This window comes from Hemitrygon akajei, chromosome 17 (assembly GCF_048418815.1).
Source record: "Hemitrygon akajei chromosome 17, sHemAka1.3, whole genome shotgun sequence".
Lineage (NCBI taxonomy): Eukaryota > Metazoa > Chordata > Chondrichthyes > Myliobatiformes > Dasyatidae > Hemitrygon > Hemitrygon akajei.
This window is the reverse complement of record NC_133140.1, coordinates 55,904,936-55,927,760: the sequence shown is the minus strand read 5'-3', so window position 1 is coordinate 55,927,760 and position 22,825 is coordinate 55,904,936. Positions and strand designations below refer to the sequence as shown.

At 37.3% G+C, this 22,825-nt stretch overlaps 1 protein-coding gene across 8 annotated transcripts in view; it reads right to left on the bottom strand.

Moving 5' to 3' along the window:
- Positions 1-22,825, bottom strand: part of banp (BTG3 associated nuclear protein) — a 172,504-nt gene that overhangs the window by 116,508 nt on the left and 33,171 nt on the right. For all 8 annotated transcript variants that reach the window (XR_012101914.1, XM_073070169.1, XM_073070167.1 and 5 more), the window contains one exon: positions 1,805-1,927. Coding sequence is in view for 7 of the 8 variants with exons in the window: in XM_073070169.1 (XP_072926270.1) it covers positions 1,805-1,927 (123 nt within the window). In the remaining variant the exon portion in view is untranslated. The remainder of the gene's footprint in view (positions 1-1,804; positions 1,928-22,825) is intronic.

The window sequence follows — 22,825 nt, the reverse complement described above, 5'->3', positions numbered from 1 at the left end:
GTGAGTCCTCATAATTGATAGCACAGGTGCGTAATTTGGTTAAGAAGGCATAGATCAATATATTTTGGATCTCAGCTGAAGAATTGCATGCAGTTCTCATAAGAAGAGAGAGCAGATGAGAGTTATCAGGATGTAGTCTGGAATGGAGCATTTCAGTTCTGAGGAGAACCTAGAGAAATTGGTTGCATTTCCTTAGAAAGGAGGAGGTTAAGAGAGGGTGTCATTGAAGTATATAAAATTATAAAGGGTAGATATAGGGAAGGCTGCAGAAAATTCTTCCCTATATCAGGTGAATAAGACTAGAGGACAAAGGTTCAATTAAGGTGGAAGAGATTTAGAGATGTGAATAGGTCCTTCACCCAGAGAGTGGCAATTTGATGGAATGCACTGCTTGAGACAGTGGTGAAAGTCGAGTCATCAACAGCATTTAAAAAGTATCTGGATGGATGGGCATGGAAGCCTTTAGATCAAGTGGTGGGTGATCAGATTAATATGAATGGATTTTTACTGGCCAGTGAGGACTTGGGCTGGATGGCATAGCTTCCAAGGTGAATGACCCTAATCTGAAAGTAGTACCCAAGAATCAACAAAAATGTACTTAAATACACACTTCTTCAGTTTCTTCATGCATGCTCATTTCTTACACAACTGAATTTCATTGTGGACTTTTTTGTAATTTCAAAACAGTATTTCAGGATGAACAACAACACCACAAAATGTGAAGTTTGCTCTTCTTTTTGTCTATGAGTATGATTTGAAGAAAGGCCATTAAACACTGGATGTTCTGGCAGACCCGTTTCGCAAGCAGGGCACATATCTACATGATTGCAGAGATACCTGCAAGATAGGCTTATTCCGTATGATTCTGGAACTATGGAACTAGAATGGGGTAGCCTTTTTGTTTCAATCATTTGATCAAATAATTTAAAATTAATTTATAGTTCAAAATTGCTTCTAACTGAAATTATCTGTATTTTATAAGCTCACTTATCAATGGTAAACTAGAACAAGTTATTTAAGTATATCTGGTATTGTTCAATGAAAACATCGATCTGACTGTTTATCATACAGTATAGGTAGAATTCAAGGATCTGAGTAATTAACAAGAATATCTTCCTGAGGATATTTTTATATTCTTCAAAGATCATTACAATCTGTGACACAACCGATTTAGGCTACTTCAAGTTTGGTTCCTTTAATTTTCATTTTACAAAACACAATTCATTTTTTTTTTAAACTTTGGCAACAAAAGATCATTCAAAAATTATAGCCTAACAATACAAAAAATAGCAAATTAGTATTCTTCAAATTCACACAAAATTACATTTCACTAATGTCATCCTATTTAACAATAATTTCTTTATTTAGACTTTTACTCCCTATGAACTTTCTCTCAGATAACAAGGCATTTGCAATCACAGTCCAGATGCAGAATAAGGAAAATGTAGTTTGGTTTAAATTATGTCATTTTTTCCTGACACTAGTTCTACAAGCAGCCAAGTTAAGGAGTAACAACTCCCTGCTTGTATCAATCTGACATTCCCTTTTTATTATGTTAATTTAATTTACTTTTTTTCCTATTTCTCTTTAAAAGTGCAATTCGTTTTATGTCAGATTTGAAATATCAGCAGTAACATCTACAGACATTCTAACTGATGCCAATATGTTATATTTAACATGTTAGATAACAACTTTGATGAACTAAAAAAGAATGGAACGTTCTTAAGGAGTTCAACAATTTGGACAGTAAATAATCTAAATTATCTTAATAATAACTGTAGAAGAAACAAAAAGGTTTACTAACTTGCTGAGAATATTATCAATAGTGTCTGTTCCTCGGGGTATAGCTTCTTCCTGTCCGGAAATCTTGGAAGGAAGTGGGTTCTGGCGATCACTATTCAATATTACAGTAGTCTGTGGTACAGTGCTGCAAAGAAAATTAAAGAGGATACTTGAACAAAAAATATGTACAAGATCATAATATAAAACCCCATGTACATAGACATCAACAGTTTGAGAAATGTGTTTATCATTGAAAACTGTGCATATTAATCCCTGATTTGATATCCTTACCACTATTATTTCAGATCTTTAACCACTCTAAACTCAACTGAAAATAACATAGACATGTGGTCAGCCAGAGCAGTTTTTGGCATTTGACAAGATCTTCTTTTCTTTCCTTAATGCATTCACTATTTTTACAGTTGAAGAATGTTAGAAATAACTAAAATAATACATTGCCCAATTAAACTTTTAATCTGATATGCAATTTATTTCCTTTGCAATCACCACTGTCTATAATTGTGAAGATCACTCTACTCTATGTTTTTGCACGTGATGCTTTTTCATTCAGCTTACAGTATGTATATGCAAAGTAGTCAAATTAATATCAATACCTCAACACATTGGATAAAACTAACTTTACTACCACAAAAGCAATGAGGCAACTTCAGTCAACTATTACTTTACTATTTGCAGCACAATTAAACCAACTGCAGGGTGATTAAACAAATTATTAAAAATTCTGATAAATGTTCATTTGCCTTTCAGAGTATTTTAGAATTTTCTTTTTGTAATAATGATGAACCTTTATGTTAAATTGACTGTAGCCTGAACTAGCAAACCACTACACCAGTAAAAGGCAGATTGAATCACCAGATGAAACAGGTAAAGTTCACATGATCAGTTGTCACAATCAGGATCTACAGAGATATTAAAAATAATAACTTCTAAGCTCTTTTAAAAATGTCTGTTATTCAAGATGAAAGTAATTTTCCATCTCCAGGAAAAAGCATGCAAGATTTCTCCTTCACCCATGCCCCTGAGCAGATTTTCTCTACGGCAGATGTACAAAATATTCTTAACTAGTGATGTTGATATCAGTGATGAGATCGCCCCTTTGCTTTGCATAATATACATTACTAGTTGACTAATGCCAACACCTTTGCAAATTAAAATTGAATAGATTCATAGCTTCATCATTATCCAAAGCAGTTTCCTTAAATCTAACATTTGAACAAAATCAAACTTTTAACTTAATCAATTGAATGTCAGGTATGAAAAATTACCTCCAAACCAAGTTTCAGAGGAATCTGCAACTGTTGAATTTATATTTGTTCTGCACAGATTGCAAGTTTTCTTTAATTCAGATGGCTGAAGGTTCATAAACGAAACCAGTTTCTAGACATTGCTTCTCTATCCTCAGAGGAGTCCTGTCACTAACTGACCAATAGACAGATTGACAGAAACACAGAACTCAAAAACGCACTGAAACAGACATTGGTTTCCAAATAGGAAAAGATTCAAGTACGCAATAGAACACTCAAATTAAAGTAAAAGGCAGGGGGAGTGATGCTTGACCTGCCTCGAAGGCAGAAGAGTTGGTTTTTAATACCATTTACTCATTCACAGAAGGTGGATATCAATGGCAAGATTATCAATTACTGTCCTTAAGTTTACACATGAACTAAATGCCTTGTTTAGTCATTTCAGGGGCGGTTAAGAATAAACCACATTGGGGCATATAGCGTCACATACAGGCTGAATGAAGTAGGAGTGGTAGATCTTCTTTTTGGGTGAACCAGTTGCATTTTTCCAATTATCCAGAAGTTTCATAATCACTAATACTGAAACTTGCTTTCCAAACGACAGTTATTTAACAGATATAGATTGAAAGATCAGACCCAAAGAGTAAGGTTATATTTTTAAAAATAGAGAAGCAAATCAGACAAAGTATGAATATATTAAGCTCAAGGAACCTGAAATATGAGAATAGATGAACAAATAACATAAAAGGAAGACAGAACTTTATTTATAAAGTATAGGATGGGGCCAATTGGGAACAAATGAGGAGCTTGCTCTATACCCACGACCGTGCAGCAAGACACAACTCAAATGCCATCAATAAATTTGCTGATAACATGACTATTGTCTGCAGAATTTCAGATGGTGACAAGGAGGCATACAGGAGCAAGAAGGATCAGCTGGTTGAGTGGTGTTGCAACATCAAGCTTGTGCTCAATATCAGTAAGACCAAGGAACTAACTGTGGACTTCAGGAAGGGGAAGTCAAAGTAACACATCAGCTGTCATTGAGGGATCAGCAGTGGAAAGGGTGTTCTTGGGTGTCAACATTTCTGAAGATCTATCCTAGGCCAACATATTGATGCAATTACAAAGGAGTTTGAGGAGACCTGGTATGCCACCAAAGACTCTCACAAATTTTTATAGCTGTAACGTGGAGTGCATTCTAACTGGTTGTATCACCTTTTGGTGTGAAGGGGCCACTGCACAGGATCAGAAAAAGCTGCAGAAACTACAAACTCAGCCAGCTCCAACATGGGCACTAGTCTCCCCAGCATCAAGGACATATTCAAAAGATGATGCCTCAAGAAGGCTGCATCATTAAGGACCCCCATGACCCGTGAATGTGGACAACAGTCTTCGTTGTTGCCAGAGTGCCCACATGCACTTGATGTATCCTCTTTCAGGTAGGTTGCTGTGAAAGTAGCATTCCATTAATTCCATTCTATCCAGTCTCGTCCATTTATGGTTTGTTCCAGTAACTAATCACTAGATGGTCCCAGCTCCCAAGCCACTGGCGCGGATCTTGTTCATCCAGGCAACATCCAATCTGGCATGACTCTTCTTGTTCTTGTCACTCTCATCCAGAGATTTTTGTGAGCAGATATAGCATAAGCACAAGACGCTTAGTGGGCCACCACCACTGGGACCTGAACCATTGACCCCTGCGGTGTCAGACTCCAAAGTTCCTGGTGTCAGAATATTACATCTTGTATTTTTTATAGTTTAGTTTTTTTATTATTATGCATTGCAATCTACTGATGTTGCAAAATGTCAAATTTCATAAAATATGCCAGTGATATTAACCCTGATTCTGATTCTATTCTGCTGGAGGCAAATGGTATGATTTGGAGATAAATTAAGCTTTTTTAGTGAAAGTAATACCAATAACATGCCAGTGAAGATCCAGATGCAGAAATGTTGGATAAAATTTTTATTAAAAATAAAGATACCTAAAGGTAAAAAAGCCATGATGAGATTCATTTGAATTAATGAAGAAAATAAAAGTAGATATGCTCTTCTTGCAACTTTCCATACATTCTTCAGTAAGAAGTAAGCACCAGAGGATTGGAGAGTTATTATATTTCTACTTAAAAACTGTGAGATGAATAAACCCGGTAACATTAGGCCAGTCAGTTCAACATTTGGCTAATAGGTGAAAATCACACAGATTTAGTCAAGGATTGACTAGCAGTTTGTGTATGACAAACCTGATCGAGTTGTTCAAAGTAACAGAATGGGTTAAAGTAATGCATTAGGTACGTGTGTAGTCTTCCAGAAGTTGCCTGACTAAGTATCATGTAATAGGCCTCTAGCTTTTATCTTTACACCATCAGTATTCCTTTAACCAGAGTCCTTGAGGATTTGCAGTTAAAGCAATAGCGATAAACGTCAATATAAAATTTCCAATGGAAGAAAAAGCAAAATAGTTGATTTTCAGATTAAAACAAATCATAATTATTGATCTTTTTAAATCTATTACTGATCAAGACAAATGAATAAGGAACCACAATTTTTAAAGCTGAAGACAATTTTGTGGGATGATGTAAATAAAAAAAAAGCAAGAAATTTCAGAAGATCAAGTGTAAAATAAGCAAATGAGATTTCAAACAGTTCTGTGTAGGAAACTTTTTCTTTCATTTGACTGTCGTGAGAGTAATTATAAACAGAATGATATAGTTTTAACAGGCTACATAAAGTGTCTCAAATTGATGGAACAGGTTGAAAAAAGATTTGTTTTAAAGGAATTAGGAGATGAATAAGGTTGAAAAGCAAGGAAATTAAGTCAAGTCTTTATAAAAACATTAATTAAGTCAAAACTGGAATATCATGGTCAACTTTGGACATCATAGTTAAGGAAGTATGTCAAGGCCTTAGAGAGGAAATACAAAAAAAAACTTACTGAAACAGAATCAGCAGGATTTCAGTTTTGTAGAAAGACCAAAAAAGCTAGAGTTGCTCTCCTTCGAGCAGAATATATTCATATTGGTGTTCAAAATTATAAATAATCTATGGGGGGGGGGGATCAACAACCAGAGGAAACATGATTAAGATGACATTAAAATCAAATCCTTAACTCTTCTTGCAAATGAATTGTATTATTCTAATCTGCAATATAAAATGTACATAGAGCAATGGGGAAAGAACAACAGGAAGAGTATTGCTGGCAAGTACAACTACAGAACTCCTGACCTCTTCTGTGTTGTAACATTCAATAAACATGAAGAGAGTACATTTTTCCATTCTGTTGCTAACATTTACAGCAGTGAGTATTAGGCTAGCCAGCAATTTATTGGTAAGATTCAAACTTAACTGTAACATACAAATGTGAATTTAAATTCCCATAGCACTCAGGCTCCCTTCAAGTATCAGAGTACCATGATACAGGATGCAATTAATGGCAATACTGCCACATTACTCTGATCAAAATATGGAAAATCATTAGGTCTCATGTAATAGTGGTTGTACTATTCAAAGTTGCTGAGCTTCAGTAATTGCTTTTCTACTCGTGAATTTGACATTTTCTACAATGTCTACAAGTTTAGAAACATGAGCAACAACTGTTTGCAACACACAAAATGCCAGAGAAACTTATGTGTCAAGCAGCTTCTAAAGATAAATAGACATTTTCATAGATGCTGCCTGACCTATTGAGTTCCTCCAGCATTTTGTGTACTTCTCCAGATTTCCAACTTTGGTGGCCTCTAATAATTCTAGAAAACTATTCACATCTGGTAAATTTAAACATTATTGCAATATAAAGAGAATTTTGTTTGCACTTTGTTGAGAACAAATGCATTTCCATCAGTACCTCTGATATTAATATTGCTAAATCGGTAAATTGATTATTATCATATGTACAGTGAAAAACTTTGCTTTTCAATCCATCCATGCAGATCATATCATTACAGCAGTGCATTGAGGTAGTACAAGGCCAAGTACTAACAGAATAAAGTACAATATTTACAAAGGATACAATATCATGGTCCCAACTGCTTTCAACCAACATGAGTTATTATAGTATCATTAGTTTGATCAATTTCAGGGGAACTATGTTTTTTTTCATCTTATGTGCTGCCTTTTGTAACTTCAAAACATTAAACTAACTCAAAGGAAGATTCAGGAGTTCGAAATATGACAAACTTCATGTTTACTTTAAGTGAGGTATATCACATATCACATAACTGTAATGAATTATTTAAATAACCAAGAATGCTTAATCAACATATTTACAAGATTACTCAAATATTATTGAAATATGAAATACACAACAATTCTCCCTTCTTAACTAGAAACTCTATCTCAAAACAGAATGCAACTTAACTATATACACAGTACACTAGATAACATAACTACTATATATAGACATCCACAGCATAGTAATTTAACTTGTACCATTCAGGCTTAAAGGTTTAATAGTTGCAGAGGCTTTCTTACTCATGTGAAACAACATATTTCATGACAAGGGGTATCACCCTGCTTGGCAGGTGAGACTTGTAGCCGTGAAAGCAATCTCAGGTCCTGGGGCTGTATCTGTGGTGGTTATAGCAGTTGATTCCGAGACCGTAAGAAGTGGTTCTGATAGCTCTGGGCACCTTTCTTCTCCTTTTCTCTCTCTGGATCTACTTCAATCCCTTTCTTTTACTTTCTCACATTCCTTCTCCCTATTATACCTTTTTCTTTCCCGTTCATATTCTTTTTCTCCATCTCTTCCCTACTTTATCTTCTAATTTGCACATCTTGATCTTGGGAAAGTCCATTCAATTCACAGGAGTATTCTCTTAATAATCCTTTTATTGCACTCTTTACAATTCACATCATCTGACAAATCCTCCATTTTCATATCTCCATTGACTCCTTTCCTTTTAGCCTTCCATTCATCCAGCTGGGTTTTGGTCTTCGCATCCACTTTTACAGGAAGCCACTTGAAGTTCTTGCAATAACATTAATGTATGCAGAGTAGATTCTGGCTCACAAAAACCAAATGTTTGCAACTGCCCTGAAGCTTCTTGAACTCTCTTCCAGCTAAGAATGAAGCTACATTTTGCAAGTAACTGCAAATATACCAAATGGCTTCCTTCTGTGCACAAATCTATAATTATTTAATTAATGGGTAGTTTACATTTCAAAGATCAAAATTGTTCCAATTTCTAAGAAAATAAATTGTTTTCTCTTTGAAGAAAATCAACTAAATTTATGAATAGAGCAGTATGAAAAGTGACTTTAAATCTCATGCCACATCATTCAGTGGTGCTCTATATTCCAATATAAGCAGGATGAAAATTAAGTGCTTTTGTTTTTAAATTTTGATATTGTAACAGTCTGGGTTATGCAATTCCAATCTCGACAAAAGGGTTTGTGTTTGCAATTGCAGCACAGATCTAGCAGCAAACTCCAAGATGTGCAGATACACAATTAAACAAAGAAATCTTTCATTTGCTGTTAGTTTTTTTTTCCTTTAATTTGCACAGAATAGAACTTCAGTTATTTACCAATTATTCTCATCGCAAAACTCATGAATTTTTAAAGTGTTTAAGAACATATTCCCAAACTTAACTCAAAAAATCACATGTCACAGTTGGGTTGGGCATTATACTGAAAAACCATTATAGGTCAGGTCAAACTATGTTATGCTGACTAGGGTCAGTAGTTTATCAAGCTCATAGTGATTTATCTGAATTCCTGCCACACCCTCTCAATATATGGATTTAATTCCCAAACAGATTAAAAGCATGTGTGAAATTGTTATATTCATCATTATTGTCCAGTCAGCTGTGGACGAAGTCTTAAGCACTAGGGCTGGGGCGTGTTCAGATCGGTAGTTGATGGGTTGATAAAGTTTATTTCTGAATGTGCCATTGAAGATGCTGCCCATCATCCCAGAAAGATTATTTAAATCTTTAAATGGCTTACTGAGTCAAAATCATTGCTCAACAACCTCTGTGACTGTTAACATCCAAAAGAAATACTGTATGTGGTCTGTGTGAAGCAAGCAAAATTATTGCTCAACAACCTTTCTGATTGATAACATCCAAAAGAAATACTGTATGTTGGTCTGATATTATTTTTAAAATCACCTTCGACTTAAATACCATCTACTGAAATTTTTAAATTTTAAAAATGTATTTCAGCTTTCATGCCAATCTCATGCTTTTGCTCATCCCAAAACTAAAACAAATCTTTAAATCTTTAATATATGTTCATGCACAGAGCACAATGTGACTTTGTTGCTTGTTTAGTCCTAGAGCACTACAGTACAGAAACATGCCCTTTGGCCCACCTTGTCTGCATCAAACTATTGTTGTGCCTAGTCCCATTGACCTGCACCTATAACGACTTCCCTGTCAATGACTACAGAATTTGCTTAATAGCCTTATTGTTACTAGACATGAGATATATGACATCAAACTGACACATGACAACAAATGAAATCAGGAAAGGTGAAATCCACTCAGCTCAAACATGTGACTGAGGCACGGACTGGAAAATATATCTATATACTACTAAAACTTTCATGCTCTGTCTGTCTGTGACCTCCAATTAGCACAAACGATGCATTACAGTGGCACTATTTTTGGCTAAATTGACTTAAAATGCACTAACTTACAGAATGCAGGCAAAATTCAGGGTTATATATTTGTGTAAAATTGTTCACTCGCCAAAATTAACTGCCCCGTTTTCACCTGAGAGCCGATCCACCATCATGGAAATCCGGATGCAACACCAAGACGCATACGCATGGCCAGCTTCAGCAGTGCCTCACGATGCTCACAGAGCCAATTCCACCCTTGAGTGATCAGGAAAGTTTTGCAGCGAATAGAGAAGACGAAATCACACAGTATTTGACAGGCAGATATATCGGGCCCTCTGAAGCTGTCGGATCGATACTTGGATTTCCAACTCATGAGAGGGAACCAGCCATTGTTCGCCTTCAAGTACACCTTCCCCAAAAGCATCAACTATTCTTTCAAGATAATGCTGCTGTGCAACTGAATAATGATACGGCAAGAACCACTTTAACGGAATTCATGAATCTTTGCACTCACGATCCATTTGCAAGAACTATGCGGATATTCCCAGATTCTACACTTGGACTAATAACAGATGGGAAAGAAAGAGAATGGGGAAAAGAGTGGAGGAGTACTCTGACACATGTTCTTCATCACATAAAGGGACCAGTATCTTTCAAATCATTGAAAACACATGATGGAGATATCCTTTCATCATTCAAAGATGTCTGGAGAGAGAGAGGAGTGTTGCAAGCTGACGATCATTGGCAGCAAACTATGGAAGAAGCAGAGAGAACAAGAATACCCAGAGCAATGACAGATTTGCTTCTTGTCTTGCTAACAAACACTGAAATCAACAATCCACAGCAATTATGGAACCAGTTCAAGAATGCAATGTCTGAAGATTTCTTACAACTGGAAAGCAGAACTATCAATGATCCTAGTATCATGATCGATGAGAGGCATCATGAACAAGCCCTTCTGTATTTCCAAGAAAAACTTGAGAACTTGGGCAAAACACTTGAAGAATATAACTTGCCAACACCAAAAAATGGTACAATTACTCAAAGTACTAGCAATCTGGAATTACTGCATGAACTGCAATACAACAGAGACGAACAGCAGGAATTTGTTTCACAGAAAGAGCCCCTATTGAATAATGAGCAAAGAGAAGTATTTGAATATGTGATCGACTGCTTGGAAAGGAATCTCTCTTCAGTGATTTTCATTGGTGCACCAGGAGGAACAGGCACGACATTTATCATCAACTTGATCCTCACTAAAGTTAGGGGAGATGGAGGTGTTGCTATTGCTGTAGCATCATCAGGTATTGCAGCAACATTGATGCCTGGTGGTAGGACAGCGCATTCAAGATTCAAGATACCCTTCAAAGTCAATGAAGATACCCTTTGTAATATCAATAAAAACAGCAATACTGCAAATTTACTCCAAAATGCGAGGCTTACTGTCTGGGATGAGTGCCCCAAGATTAGGAGGAAGAGCTTCAAAGCTGTGGACCGGACTCTTCGTGATGTATGCGGCAAGAATGAGGCCTTCGGGGTATTTTAACCATTTGCTGTGGCGATTTCTGTCAGCTTCTAGCAGTTGTAAAACGTGGAAATGATGCTGATGTGGAGAATTCATGCATAAAATATCCTACTTATGGAGAAGCTTCAAGTTTCAATTGAAGAGAAACATGTGATTAAGTGAGGGAGAAGGACAATATTCTGAGTTCTTATTGGATGTTGGAGAAGACAAGATTAAGAAAAATGAAAATGATGAAATCAAATTACATGAAAATATGATTTTGCCAGCAAAAACTACAGAAGAATGCATTGATTTCATCTACCGGACATTCGACAATCCTGCAGAACTGTTCTTGAGGAATTCTATCCTGGTTCCTCTCAATGAAATGTTGCGAAAAGTAAACTTCACATACATTAGACACATGTCTAATGATGAAGTTGGATCCATCAAGGCTTTGCAATTGAACGCGAATGATAGTGGAAAAACTGCATGACAATCTCATCGTAGCAAAGATAAACATTGGTGCATTCAATAATGACATTGTCATGATCCTAAGAATTACTCTCAATTTATCAGAAGGGGAAGATGTCCCTCTTCAGCGGAGCCAGTTCCCGATACAGTCATGCTTTGCTATGACTATACATAAGGCGCAAGGCCAAACCATGGACAATGTGTTGATTTATCTGGAGAAACTGGTATTCCAGCATGGTCAGCTGTATGTGGCTTTAAGCTGAGGAAAAAGAAATGAAAATGCTCCAGTATTCTTGAAGGGTGGCAGATCAACCAGAAATGTTGTCATCAAAAGTGTCCTTCGTTAAACGAAGAGGAGCTATATTTGTCTTGCTACGCATCATTATTCTTTAATAAACTGAGTTTTTCTTCTTTAATTTCCAAAGCACATCACATCAGACTGCACTGCCTTTCTCTCAAAGGGTGCCCCAACGGGTCACCCAGTTGTCTAGTCTAGTATATTACTAAAACTCTCATGCTCTGTCTATCTGTGACCTCCAATTAGTTCAAATGATGCATTACTGCGGCACTATTTTTGGCTAAATCGACTTAAAATGAGCTAACTTAAAGAATGCAGGCAAAGTTCAGGGTTATATATTTGTAAAAAAATTGTTCACTCGCCAAAATCAACTGTCCCATTTTCACCCGAGAGCCAATCTGCCATCATGGAAATCGGGATGCGACACCACGACGCATGCACACGGCCAGCCTCAGCAGTGACACTAACTAGAACAAAAGCTCTATTTCAAGCGGTCAGATTCTGCTAATCACCAACACCATGTGTAGGATTGGGACAGATCTCTAACTGCCACGCATCAATAAGAGATAAATAAATCTTATTGCAATGACATGCATAAAGACCCATAAAACCCTTTGCTGCAGTCAAAGGACAGCAGTCACGTCCATTTAGGACAGTGCTAACCACATCATCAAGAATAATCAGCTTTGGTGTTACTGCTTTGTATCTGACTACAGTGAAAGGTTTCAACGGGACATTCAATCACGTAGAAACACTATCAGGGTAGCTGGAATCCATCGATGCTGGCTAAGTATTGTTAGATATGTAAGCGAAAGGACTCGCACACTGAGTACAAATGAAAATGATCAAAAAAACATTTTTAGCTTAGTTGAACTATTACAAAGCGTCAGCATCATTGTGCAATTAAACACATTATATTCAATGAAAGTTAATTTCTTGTTTCTCTTAATTCCTATGTGATGCAAGTGGTCTAAAATTATATTTGTGTTCAGCTTCAACCCAACTATCATAAGCGAAAAAAATCTGAGGGGATACGACTTTTAAAAAATTGATGTTGGAGCTGCAGTATAGAAATGGGTCCATGATTGAAAAGCAGATTGTAGTCAGAGCTAGGGACAAAATGTGGAAAAACTGAACAATTTTTCCATAAGTTTAAACTGGGAAATGCTCAACTTCTCCAAATATATCACGTGATAACCCGTCAACACCACCCACCCCTACCAGCGGAAAGGGACTGTGTCTGCATTTGGTCCGTAACTCCCGACGTGCATTGTGGGAGCTGTAGTTCATATGGTTGAGTTGAAATCAGGGTTAGATGGTGAGTAGGGATCGCTGGTAGCGGTTCTACAGAGGGAGGGGGAGTTGAGGTGAACTGTCAGTCAAGTCTCCAATCCGTCAGAGGAAAACTAGAAATGTTGCCATCAGAAGAGTCCGTCGTTAAACCAGGAGAAGCTAGATTTGCCTTGCTACACATCTTTCTTCTTTAATATACTGAACTTTTCATCTTCAATTTCCAAAGCAAAGCAATACCAATAGCATTCTTGAAAATTTAATGTTCATTCTGGTCACATCAGACTGCAATACCTTTCTCTCAAAGGATGCCCCAACGGGTCACCCCGTTGTCTAGTATATTATATAACCAAGAAGCATTTGATTTAGGAATTCAGTAAAACTCCGATTATCTGGTACCATGCGGATTTGAATAGCATTGGACTGGCAAATTTTCCAGTTACCCCGAATTAATACACAGCATACTTCTATTTCAGTTTTGTTTTGTTCACAGTGGTTTCTATTAAACTCAAAGCCACAATGGTGACAAGGTGCAAAATTAACCTATGTGCTACTTTCACAAAACCTTTTTCATGACTAAATATATTTTCTTCACATGACGCAAGGATGAATTATTAATGTTTTTCACAAAACATAAATTATACAGCATATTACCTTTTACTCATCTCAAACCTCTTAAAACAAATCTTAAAACTTTGTGCAACACACACAAAATGCTGGTGGAAAGCAGCAGGTCAGGCAGCATCTATAGGGAGAAGCGCTGTCGACGTTTCGGGCCGAGACCCTTCGTCAGGATCCTGACAAAGGGTCTTGGCCCGAAACGTCGACAGCGCTTCTCCCTATAAATGCTGCCTGACCTGCTGTGTTCCACCAGCATTTTGCATGTGTTGTTTGAATTTCCAGCATCTGCAGATTTCCTCGTGTTTGCCTTAAAACTTTATGTTTTCTAATGCACAAAGCGTGGCATGACTTAATGATTTCCAGCTATGAAAAAAAATTTCAAAAAGATCTGCTGTTCTTAGTTACAAAACATGCTAATTGTTTGCTTTCTTGATTTCTCACATTTAAAGACTGTAAAATGAATTGACAAAATATTTCCTTGAGGTTTTCATACAGGTAGCAACTTCAATTTAAATACCATGTATCCCTAAGCAAAATCTGGCATCATTTAATTTTCATGGGTAAAAATTCTATTCTAAGTACACACAGTTACAAAATTTAAAGAGAAATAATCAGTGTTTGGAATAATCTCAAATCATCTGGAGCATGCATCCATTGAGGCATTTCATCTCTACTAATTTGAGATCATATATTGCCAGGCAGTTCTAGCTTGGTGTTAAATACTTTTGATCTCAGGTGTGATCCTGAATTAAACCTGCAAGAAGAATAAATGCATCTAGTATAAACTGATATTCTCAAATTTATTTTTGTAATGAAGATAGGAAATCTAAGAAAACATTCTTTAGCTTACAGGAAGCATGCTATCACTTTGTAGGAAATGCAAGGTGTTACGGCATTCTTGCATAATTGGTAGTTGAAGACCAAAAAGAATCTGTGACTTTCGTCAGGTTCTATTAAAAGACTCAAATTAGAAAACCAAAATGTTTCACATTCATAAGTTAAATATTAATCCTTAAAACCTTGTACTTAAAAGACAGTTCATTCTTCGGTTTTCCAGTTAATGTTAAGAGAATAGTGAACCGTTGTTTTTCCAGGCTTTGCCTTTTGTAAAGTATTGTCCAATAAGCAATCATGCACATTTGTCAATTAAGCTGCACAGAAAACCATGACACCATGTAGATGAAGCACATCTGCAGATACAGTGGGTGTAAATAGTAACCTTGTGCTTTTCCTTAGTGCCCATCTTTCACAGAATTCATCTGTTTCATGCTTCACTGCAATTTTTCTCCAGTGGCTGAAGTGTGTCAAATTGATGGTACCTGGCTCAATAGAACAGATTGTAGCTGAAGGGTGACTATTAGTAGTTCTGGGCTGAAGTCTAAAGTCTACTTTTTCCAAAAAGACTAGCAAGGTTGACTGGCTGACAAGCAAGATCCATGAAATAGCAAAGAGAGCTAGAATGCAAAAAGGTGATTCATTTTTTCTGGGCAGGCAACAAAATCAGTACAAGCAAACCCAGTTCCCAATTCACTAGCAGTCCCATAATTCACCTTTGTATCTGGACACCACACATTGAATAATCTACAATACAAATATAAATGCTGACATCCAAAACCAGGACAGTAGATCTGTGCTACACAAAGCCACTACTACTCCTCCAGGGCATACATCAGCAATCCAAAACTTTTGACATGCAGACTGCTGGATTCCAATGTTGGAGATCTTCTCCATGATCTCCATCAGCACTGTGGCTAAACACACCTCCAATACCATATTCAAGTTTTCTGATGACACCACTGTTGTGGACCAAGTCAAGGGAGGTGATGAATCAGCATATAGGAGGGAGATTGAAAATTTGACTGAGTGGTGTCACAACAACAACCTCTCACTCAATGTCAGGAAAACCAAGGAATTGATTGTGGACTTCAGGAGAGGGAAACCAGAGGTCCACGAGTCAACCTTCATCGGAGGATCAGAGGTAGACAGGGGTTAGCAACTTTAATTTCTTGGGTGTTGCTATTTCAAAGCATGTATCCTGAGCCTAGCACTTAAATGCAATTGTGAAGAAACCACCGCAGCATCCTTACTTGCTTAGGAGTCTGCTGAGATTCTACAAAACATCTAAAACATTAACAAACTTCTATAAATGTGCAGTATAGAGTACACTGACTAACTACATCATGGCCTGGCATGGAAACACCAATGCCTTTGAATGGTAAATCCCACGAAAGGTAGTGGATTCAGCCCATTACATCACAGGTAATGCCCTTTTAACCATTGAGCACATCTACATGAAATGCTGTTGTAAGAAAGCAGCATCCATCATCAGAGATCCCCACCACCCAGGTCATGCTCTCTTCTCACTGCTGCCATCAGGTAAAGGTACAAAACTGGCACCACCAGGTTCGAGAACAGTTACTACCCCACAACCATGTTCACTCACTCGCCCATCCATTGAGATGTTCCAACAATCAATTTCTCACTCTAAGGACCATCTCATTTTCTCAAGTTTTTGTTATTTATTACTATTTATTTATATTTACATTTGCACATTTTGTTCTCTTCTGCACTCTAGTTGATCTTTCATTGATCCTGTTATAGTTACTACTGCTGAATACGTATGGTGACATATACATATTTTGATAACACATTTTACTTTGAACTTTGCCCTGAAAGCACTATTGAACATGGCTATCAACTGCTATAATGGTAGTAGTCTTGCATGACAGCAAGCTGATTTTGGATGGGAACACAAAGTACACTGCAGATGCTGTGGTCAAATCAACACGTACAAACATGCTGGAGGAACTCAGCAGGTCAGGCAGCATCCGTGGAAATGAGCAGTCAACGTTTCGGGCCGAGACCTGCTGAGTTCCTCCAGCGTGTTTGTATGTGTTAATCTTGGATGGGAACTGCTCGATACTTTATGCCTGCAGTCTGATTATTAGGTATCAGGTAACCTGATACGGCAAAGTATTTTTTAAAACATTATTTGAATTGCATTTCAATTCTATGCAGGAAAGGGCAAGTTCCAAGTCATGCCAAAAGTCTTGTGCAAAGCTGGTTCCAGCATCATTCCCTGTACAGTACTACAAAATGTACACATGACTTTGGATAGGCCCATTAATACACCAAGTATTCCATAATGCAAAACCACTGGGTAATCTTCTTTAATCCATCCATTAAATTCCTCATCTGAGTCTTCTACTAAGAACTTGAATATGAAGCCACTTTCCAATGCATTTCCTGACTCCACAATACTTTTCACTCATGTATGTAATTAGTACCTAGGCCACCTTCAAATGTTGGATTAAAAGATGGTGAATCTTTACTAACTGTGATCTACTACCACCACCCAGCGTTCCAACTATAAAATGCATTCAATTTACTTTACCGGCACTACTAGGAGTTGTATTTTTGAACTGTCTGTATGTCTTGGTGTTTTCACGGTATCATCAAGGATTTAGCAAAATGGACTCTCAAAAATGCAGGGACAGCCATTGCTGGAGCAGACTTTGGGCTGGATTGAAACAGTGGGACCAGGGCTCGAGAGCAGAAAACAAACCGATGTTAGCTGATTTAAGCACCAAACCAGATTAAAAAGATTAAGACGTTGAGACTAAGGGCGAAGGATGAATCAGTGTTCAGCTCACTACTCCAGCTTTACTTGCCTCAGTGCTGAAATGACAGCTGCTGCATGCAGCCATCAGCACTCGCCTCAGCGCGGAACTGGTTCCATGGCTATGGACTCATTTTTGGGAATTGTGCAATTTTGTTCTGCGTATCACTTTCTTTTTGTAATTTTATGCACAATTGTTCTTTTCTTTGCACATTAGATTTTTGACAGCCTTTGTTGTGTGGGCTTTTGTTCTTAAAATGTGGATTTTATTGTGTTTCTTTATTTTATGGCTGCCTGCAGGAAGATGAATTGAAAGGCTCTACATGATATACATATATACTTTAATAATAATAAGTGGAAAACATGGAACTTCTCCAGCATGTTCCTTCCCACAAACCATCTAAACTTTAAAATGAACTGGTATGATGTCTTCATCACTCACCCTAAATACTGGAACTCCATAGCTAGTAGCATTGTGGATATATATCCCCACTTCCAAGACTAAGGAAATTAGGCAATGAAAATGCCAAATAGTCCTCTATGCCAAGCTTTAAAACTCCTGCTCCAACAATCTTATTGATTTTTAGAATGGGATATAGCCTTTCAATCTCTCATCACCCTAGGGTGCTAGCAAAACTGAACCATGGCATTTTGGAATAGATCAAGGGCATTCATATCAAGGGTAGTATCTTGGTTCAGAAGTTCTTCTTTCTGCAGGCAGTAGCTACCGCACCATTCTTAAAGGTTTTCTTTTGTTATTGGCTGGGTCACAGTGGCCTTGGCAACACTGAAGATATCTGCTTACGTTCCATTTATCAGCTAGATGGAGCAAAAGTTTGTATGTGTGTATGGTGAGGGGTGTGTTCATGCAGTTTTACTATGCACGATCTGTATTTTACTGTAGGTGTAGCACAGTTGATCATGAAGGCCTCTTGCTGGTGACAAATGACGGTAGCAAACTACAGTCAAGGTAGTGACAAAATACAGTCTTCATAAAACTTTCCAAATCCACTGGCAAGATAAGCAAAAGAACATTAGTGTCCTCTCCCAAGCAAACATCTTTTAATAGAGCATGAAACTTGTTATGAAGAAAGTAGAAAGCAAGTTGAACTCAAGAGCATCTTACTTTTTGTGGTTGGTACCTGTTGCTACCGGTTGTAAAACTTCCAGTATAAATCTACTCCTCAAACACAACTTCATCCTTTGCCTTCACGCTGATGACAATCCGGAATGTTTTGTGCTTTTAAGCTACATTCATTATCAAGTCTAAACTAAAAAGCTGTACCAAAACACAAATTATGAATTACATTCTCTTTAAAATTACATATTATAAAGGCATCATCTTCCTTTAATTAGTATAATTCAATATATTTAGTATGGTACAAACACTAAAGAAATATCTATGATTACTTTATGATCATAAAACAAACTACAAATATCTAAATATATAGATCAACATTAAGCAATATTTCCAACAGTTCATTTGTTCTTGTTCTGAAGCAGTTTTCAAGTACTGGTGAGCACCCAAGATTTATTCTTATCTCACCTGTACACTGAATTTGCAAACCATTCATGACTTGGCAGTTTTCCTTAATATTAGTAATTGGATCAGGATTTTGTGATTAAGAAGTTGTTTGTTGAGAAAAAGTCTCATGGAGCCCATCTCCAAATCATATTTGAATACATTTTCAAAACATAAAAAAGAACATTCGCTACTAGGCCACTTATGGTCAATACTTTGTTTTTCTTCAGACTGGTGTAATGAAAGATGAGCTCAAACCTGTTTTATATTGACCGAAGCTGCAAGTCAAAAGTTTTCATTGCTTTAGATATTGAAATGTTGGAATATACCTCTGGAAAGTACTTTGTAAACTGTAATTATGGCTTAAATTTGGAACTTAGCAGCTATGAAATTATCCCTACTATAATATGGAAGAGCAACAACCAGAGTCTGTACATGCTCAATTAAACATGAATATCTGAAAACTGCTGTATGATTTATCTTCTCACTCAAAAGCTTGGCAATACTGAATAAAGCTTGGAGTGACAAAACTGAACTATTTATTTATTTAAAGATATAGCACAGAACCAGCCCATTGAGCCGGATTGCCCAGCGACCCACCAATTTAACCTCAAGCCTAATCACAGGACAATGTATGGCTTTGGACTGTAAGAGCAAACCCACATGCACACAGGAAGAACATACAAACGTTCTTATAGGGGACGCCAGAATTGAATTCCGAACTCCAACGCCCCAAGATGCAACAGTGCCATGCTAAATGCTATGCTACTGTGGCACCAAATAAAATCCTTCCCCCAATAAAAAAAGAAAAAGAAATTTTCAAGCAGATAGGAGCAGTAATGAACAATGTTTTCATGGTTAGAGGGAAAGAGACAAAAGGAATGCCTCAAAATCTATTTTATGTGCAATTTAGGAGTTATATATTTGAACAGATACTACAACTAAAACCCATTTTTTCTGAATGCCAAAATTGAAAGGCGCTTGGTTGTACGTCATGATACAGTGGGGATTGAGAGGAAACAATGCAAATTATCCTACCTAATTAAGGGAAATGAAATTCAAAAGGGAGATAGCACCCAATGTCATAAAAAAATAACTTAAACACTCTGAGAAATAATTTTCTACACACTTAGTTTTTCTCAATTTAACATCAATTTTAGAAAGAACACACAATGGAGGCAATTAAGACTCAACTGAATAACAAGATATAGCAAGGAATTCAAAAGTTCTGGGAATGTAATAGTAAAATTGCTTTTGAAGGTGATATGATATTTTTGTCCCTTAAAATGTTAGTAACATATCTTTGCTGCTATATTTGTAAGAACAAATAGGTAGGTCCATTTTAGCCAATTGGATTGCCTATTTGAAATGTCTAAGTTATAAGCACAAAGACACTTAACAGTCCAGGTATCCTTTTCCATATAAATGGACAAATAGAGAAAACATTAAAATTATAGAAATTCAGCTGTAGGAAATTTCTAGAGAAAAACATCAGAATATTTTGTTCTAAGTTATATCAACTCTTCATTGATAACAGACAACTTGCCGTACCCAAGGGATCAATATAGTCATAAACATTGCCATCTAAGACCAATTACTCACATATAAACAATCTCATTGCTATCTTGAGGCACAGGTCCAGGCTGCCAGCTTAGACCTATGCAACAAGTTAACAATACAAAAAGCATGTCAAGACTGACCTGTCAGTCAGAATGTGCTTGGCTAGGTACATCCTAGACAAGCACGTTCTCTGCTTTCATTAACCCCTTGAGGGGTGCTTTCCAGGTCCAACCACTGGTGAATAAATTCCTCATTGTCACCTCTGAATGTCTCGCCTTTTACCCAAATCTGTGCCAGCTAGTTTTAGGCACCACGCCTTGGGAGAAAGGATTCTCATTATTTATCTTATCATACCCCTCATAATTTTATATAGCTCTATCATGTATGCCACCTCAGGTTCCCCTGTTCCAGCGAAAACAAAAGAAGCCTGTTCAGTCTCTTCTCACAAATGAAATTTTCTATCCCAGACATCATCCTGCTGAATCTACCCTGCACCCCCTCCAATGCAATCACTGTATCTATGTCATCTTAGGTAATGATGAGTCTGAGTGCAGAGAGGAAATTAAGAACCTGGTGGCATGGTGCAAAGACAATAACCTATTCCTCAAGGTCAGCAAGACGAAGGAATTGGTTGTTGACTTCAGGAGTAGTGGACCGCACGACCCCATCTACATCAGTGGTGCACTGGTGGAACAGGTCAAAAGCTTTAAGTTCCTCGGGGTGACTATCACAAATGACCTAACTTGGTCTAACCAAGCAGAGTCCACTGCCAAGAAGGCCCACCAACGCCTTTACTTCCTGAGAAAGCTGAAGAAATTTGGCCTGTCCCCTAAAACCCTAACTAATTTTTATAGGTGCACTATAGAAAGCATTCTTCTAGGGTGCATCACAACCTGGTATGGAAGTTGTCCTGTTCAAGACCAGAAGAAGCTGCAGAAGATTGTGAACATAGCCCATCACATCACACAAACCAATCTTCCATCCTCGGGCTCACTTTACACCGTACACTGTCGGAGCAGTGCTGCCAGGATAATCAAGGGCACAACCCACCTAGCCAACACACTTTTCGTCCCTCTTCCCTCCAGGAGAAGGTTCAGGAGCTTGAAGATTTGTACGACCAGATTTGGGAACAGCTTCTTTCCAACTGCCATTACGTAAATGGAAAAGAAGAGTGGGAAGCTGCAGCACAATCTACAAAGGAGCATTGCTGCAGAAAAGCAGCATCCATCATCAAGGAACCTCCAAAACCCAAACACTAATTTTAATCATTAGAGTATGACTCAAGAGTCATAGGCAGAGGGCAAGAAAGTGGCCGTGAGGAAAATTGGCTCAGTCATCATCTTATTGAATGGCAAAGGACACTCAAGGGGCCAAATAGCCCTCTACAGTACACCAACACTTTGCACCATTAAAAACTCCTTTCTTTAATTTTTCCACCCAAACTGAATAATTCAACACATTATACTCCATTTGTTGTCCAAACATTTAACTTGTTTACATTCCTTTGCATAATCTCTACATTCTCCTCACAAATTCTTTAGTTGAAGGCTAAAGAAGTTAAATGGCATTTTGGTAAGCATGTTACAGGTGATGATGTAGTAATCGGCTAGACTATATTTGGCTTTCTTCTTGTGAACAAAACACAACTTTCTGTTTCACTGAATAGGTTGCAGTATTGTAGCTATGCTGGAATATCTTGGTTAAAGGCACTGCTAACTGGCATTTATCTTCTGCATTACTGCATGGAAATTTGAGAGCCTTTTAATCTTCAAAGGATCTCACAGAACGGCTAACTACAGAGCAAATCAAATAGTTAATATGATTGAATTTCAAGAGAAAGTAGCTAGATCCATAATGAAAATTATTATTATTAGCTGGTTTTTATGTGAGTAAAATGATTCATTGACAAATATCAACTCAACTCAATATCAACTCAAGCAAGAAGATTGCCCATGTCATGCCTCATTTTGGCACTAATAGCTCCACTGTCTGAAGAGTTGCAAATGGAATAGACATTGCCCACTCAGCAAAGATTTGAACATGGAACACAGAGTGATAAAACACAGGAACAGGCACTTCATGGGCCTTTGTCACTTCTTTGTCTATGCTGAGCATGATGCAGAATTAAATCAAATCTATCTGCCTATACATAATACATATTCCTCCATTCCTGCATGGCCATGCGCCTGCTCAATGCCTCTTAAATATCACTAATCTATCTGCTTTCATTCCTGGCAGTGTGTTCCAGGCATCTATTACTGTGCAACAAAAACAAGCCTTGCATATCCTCCTGTCATGTGGTGAAGGTTGGGGGTAGTTTACTTG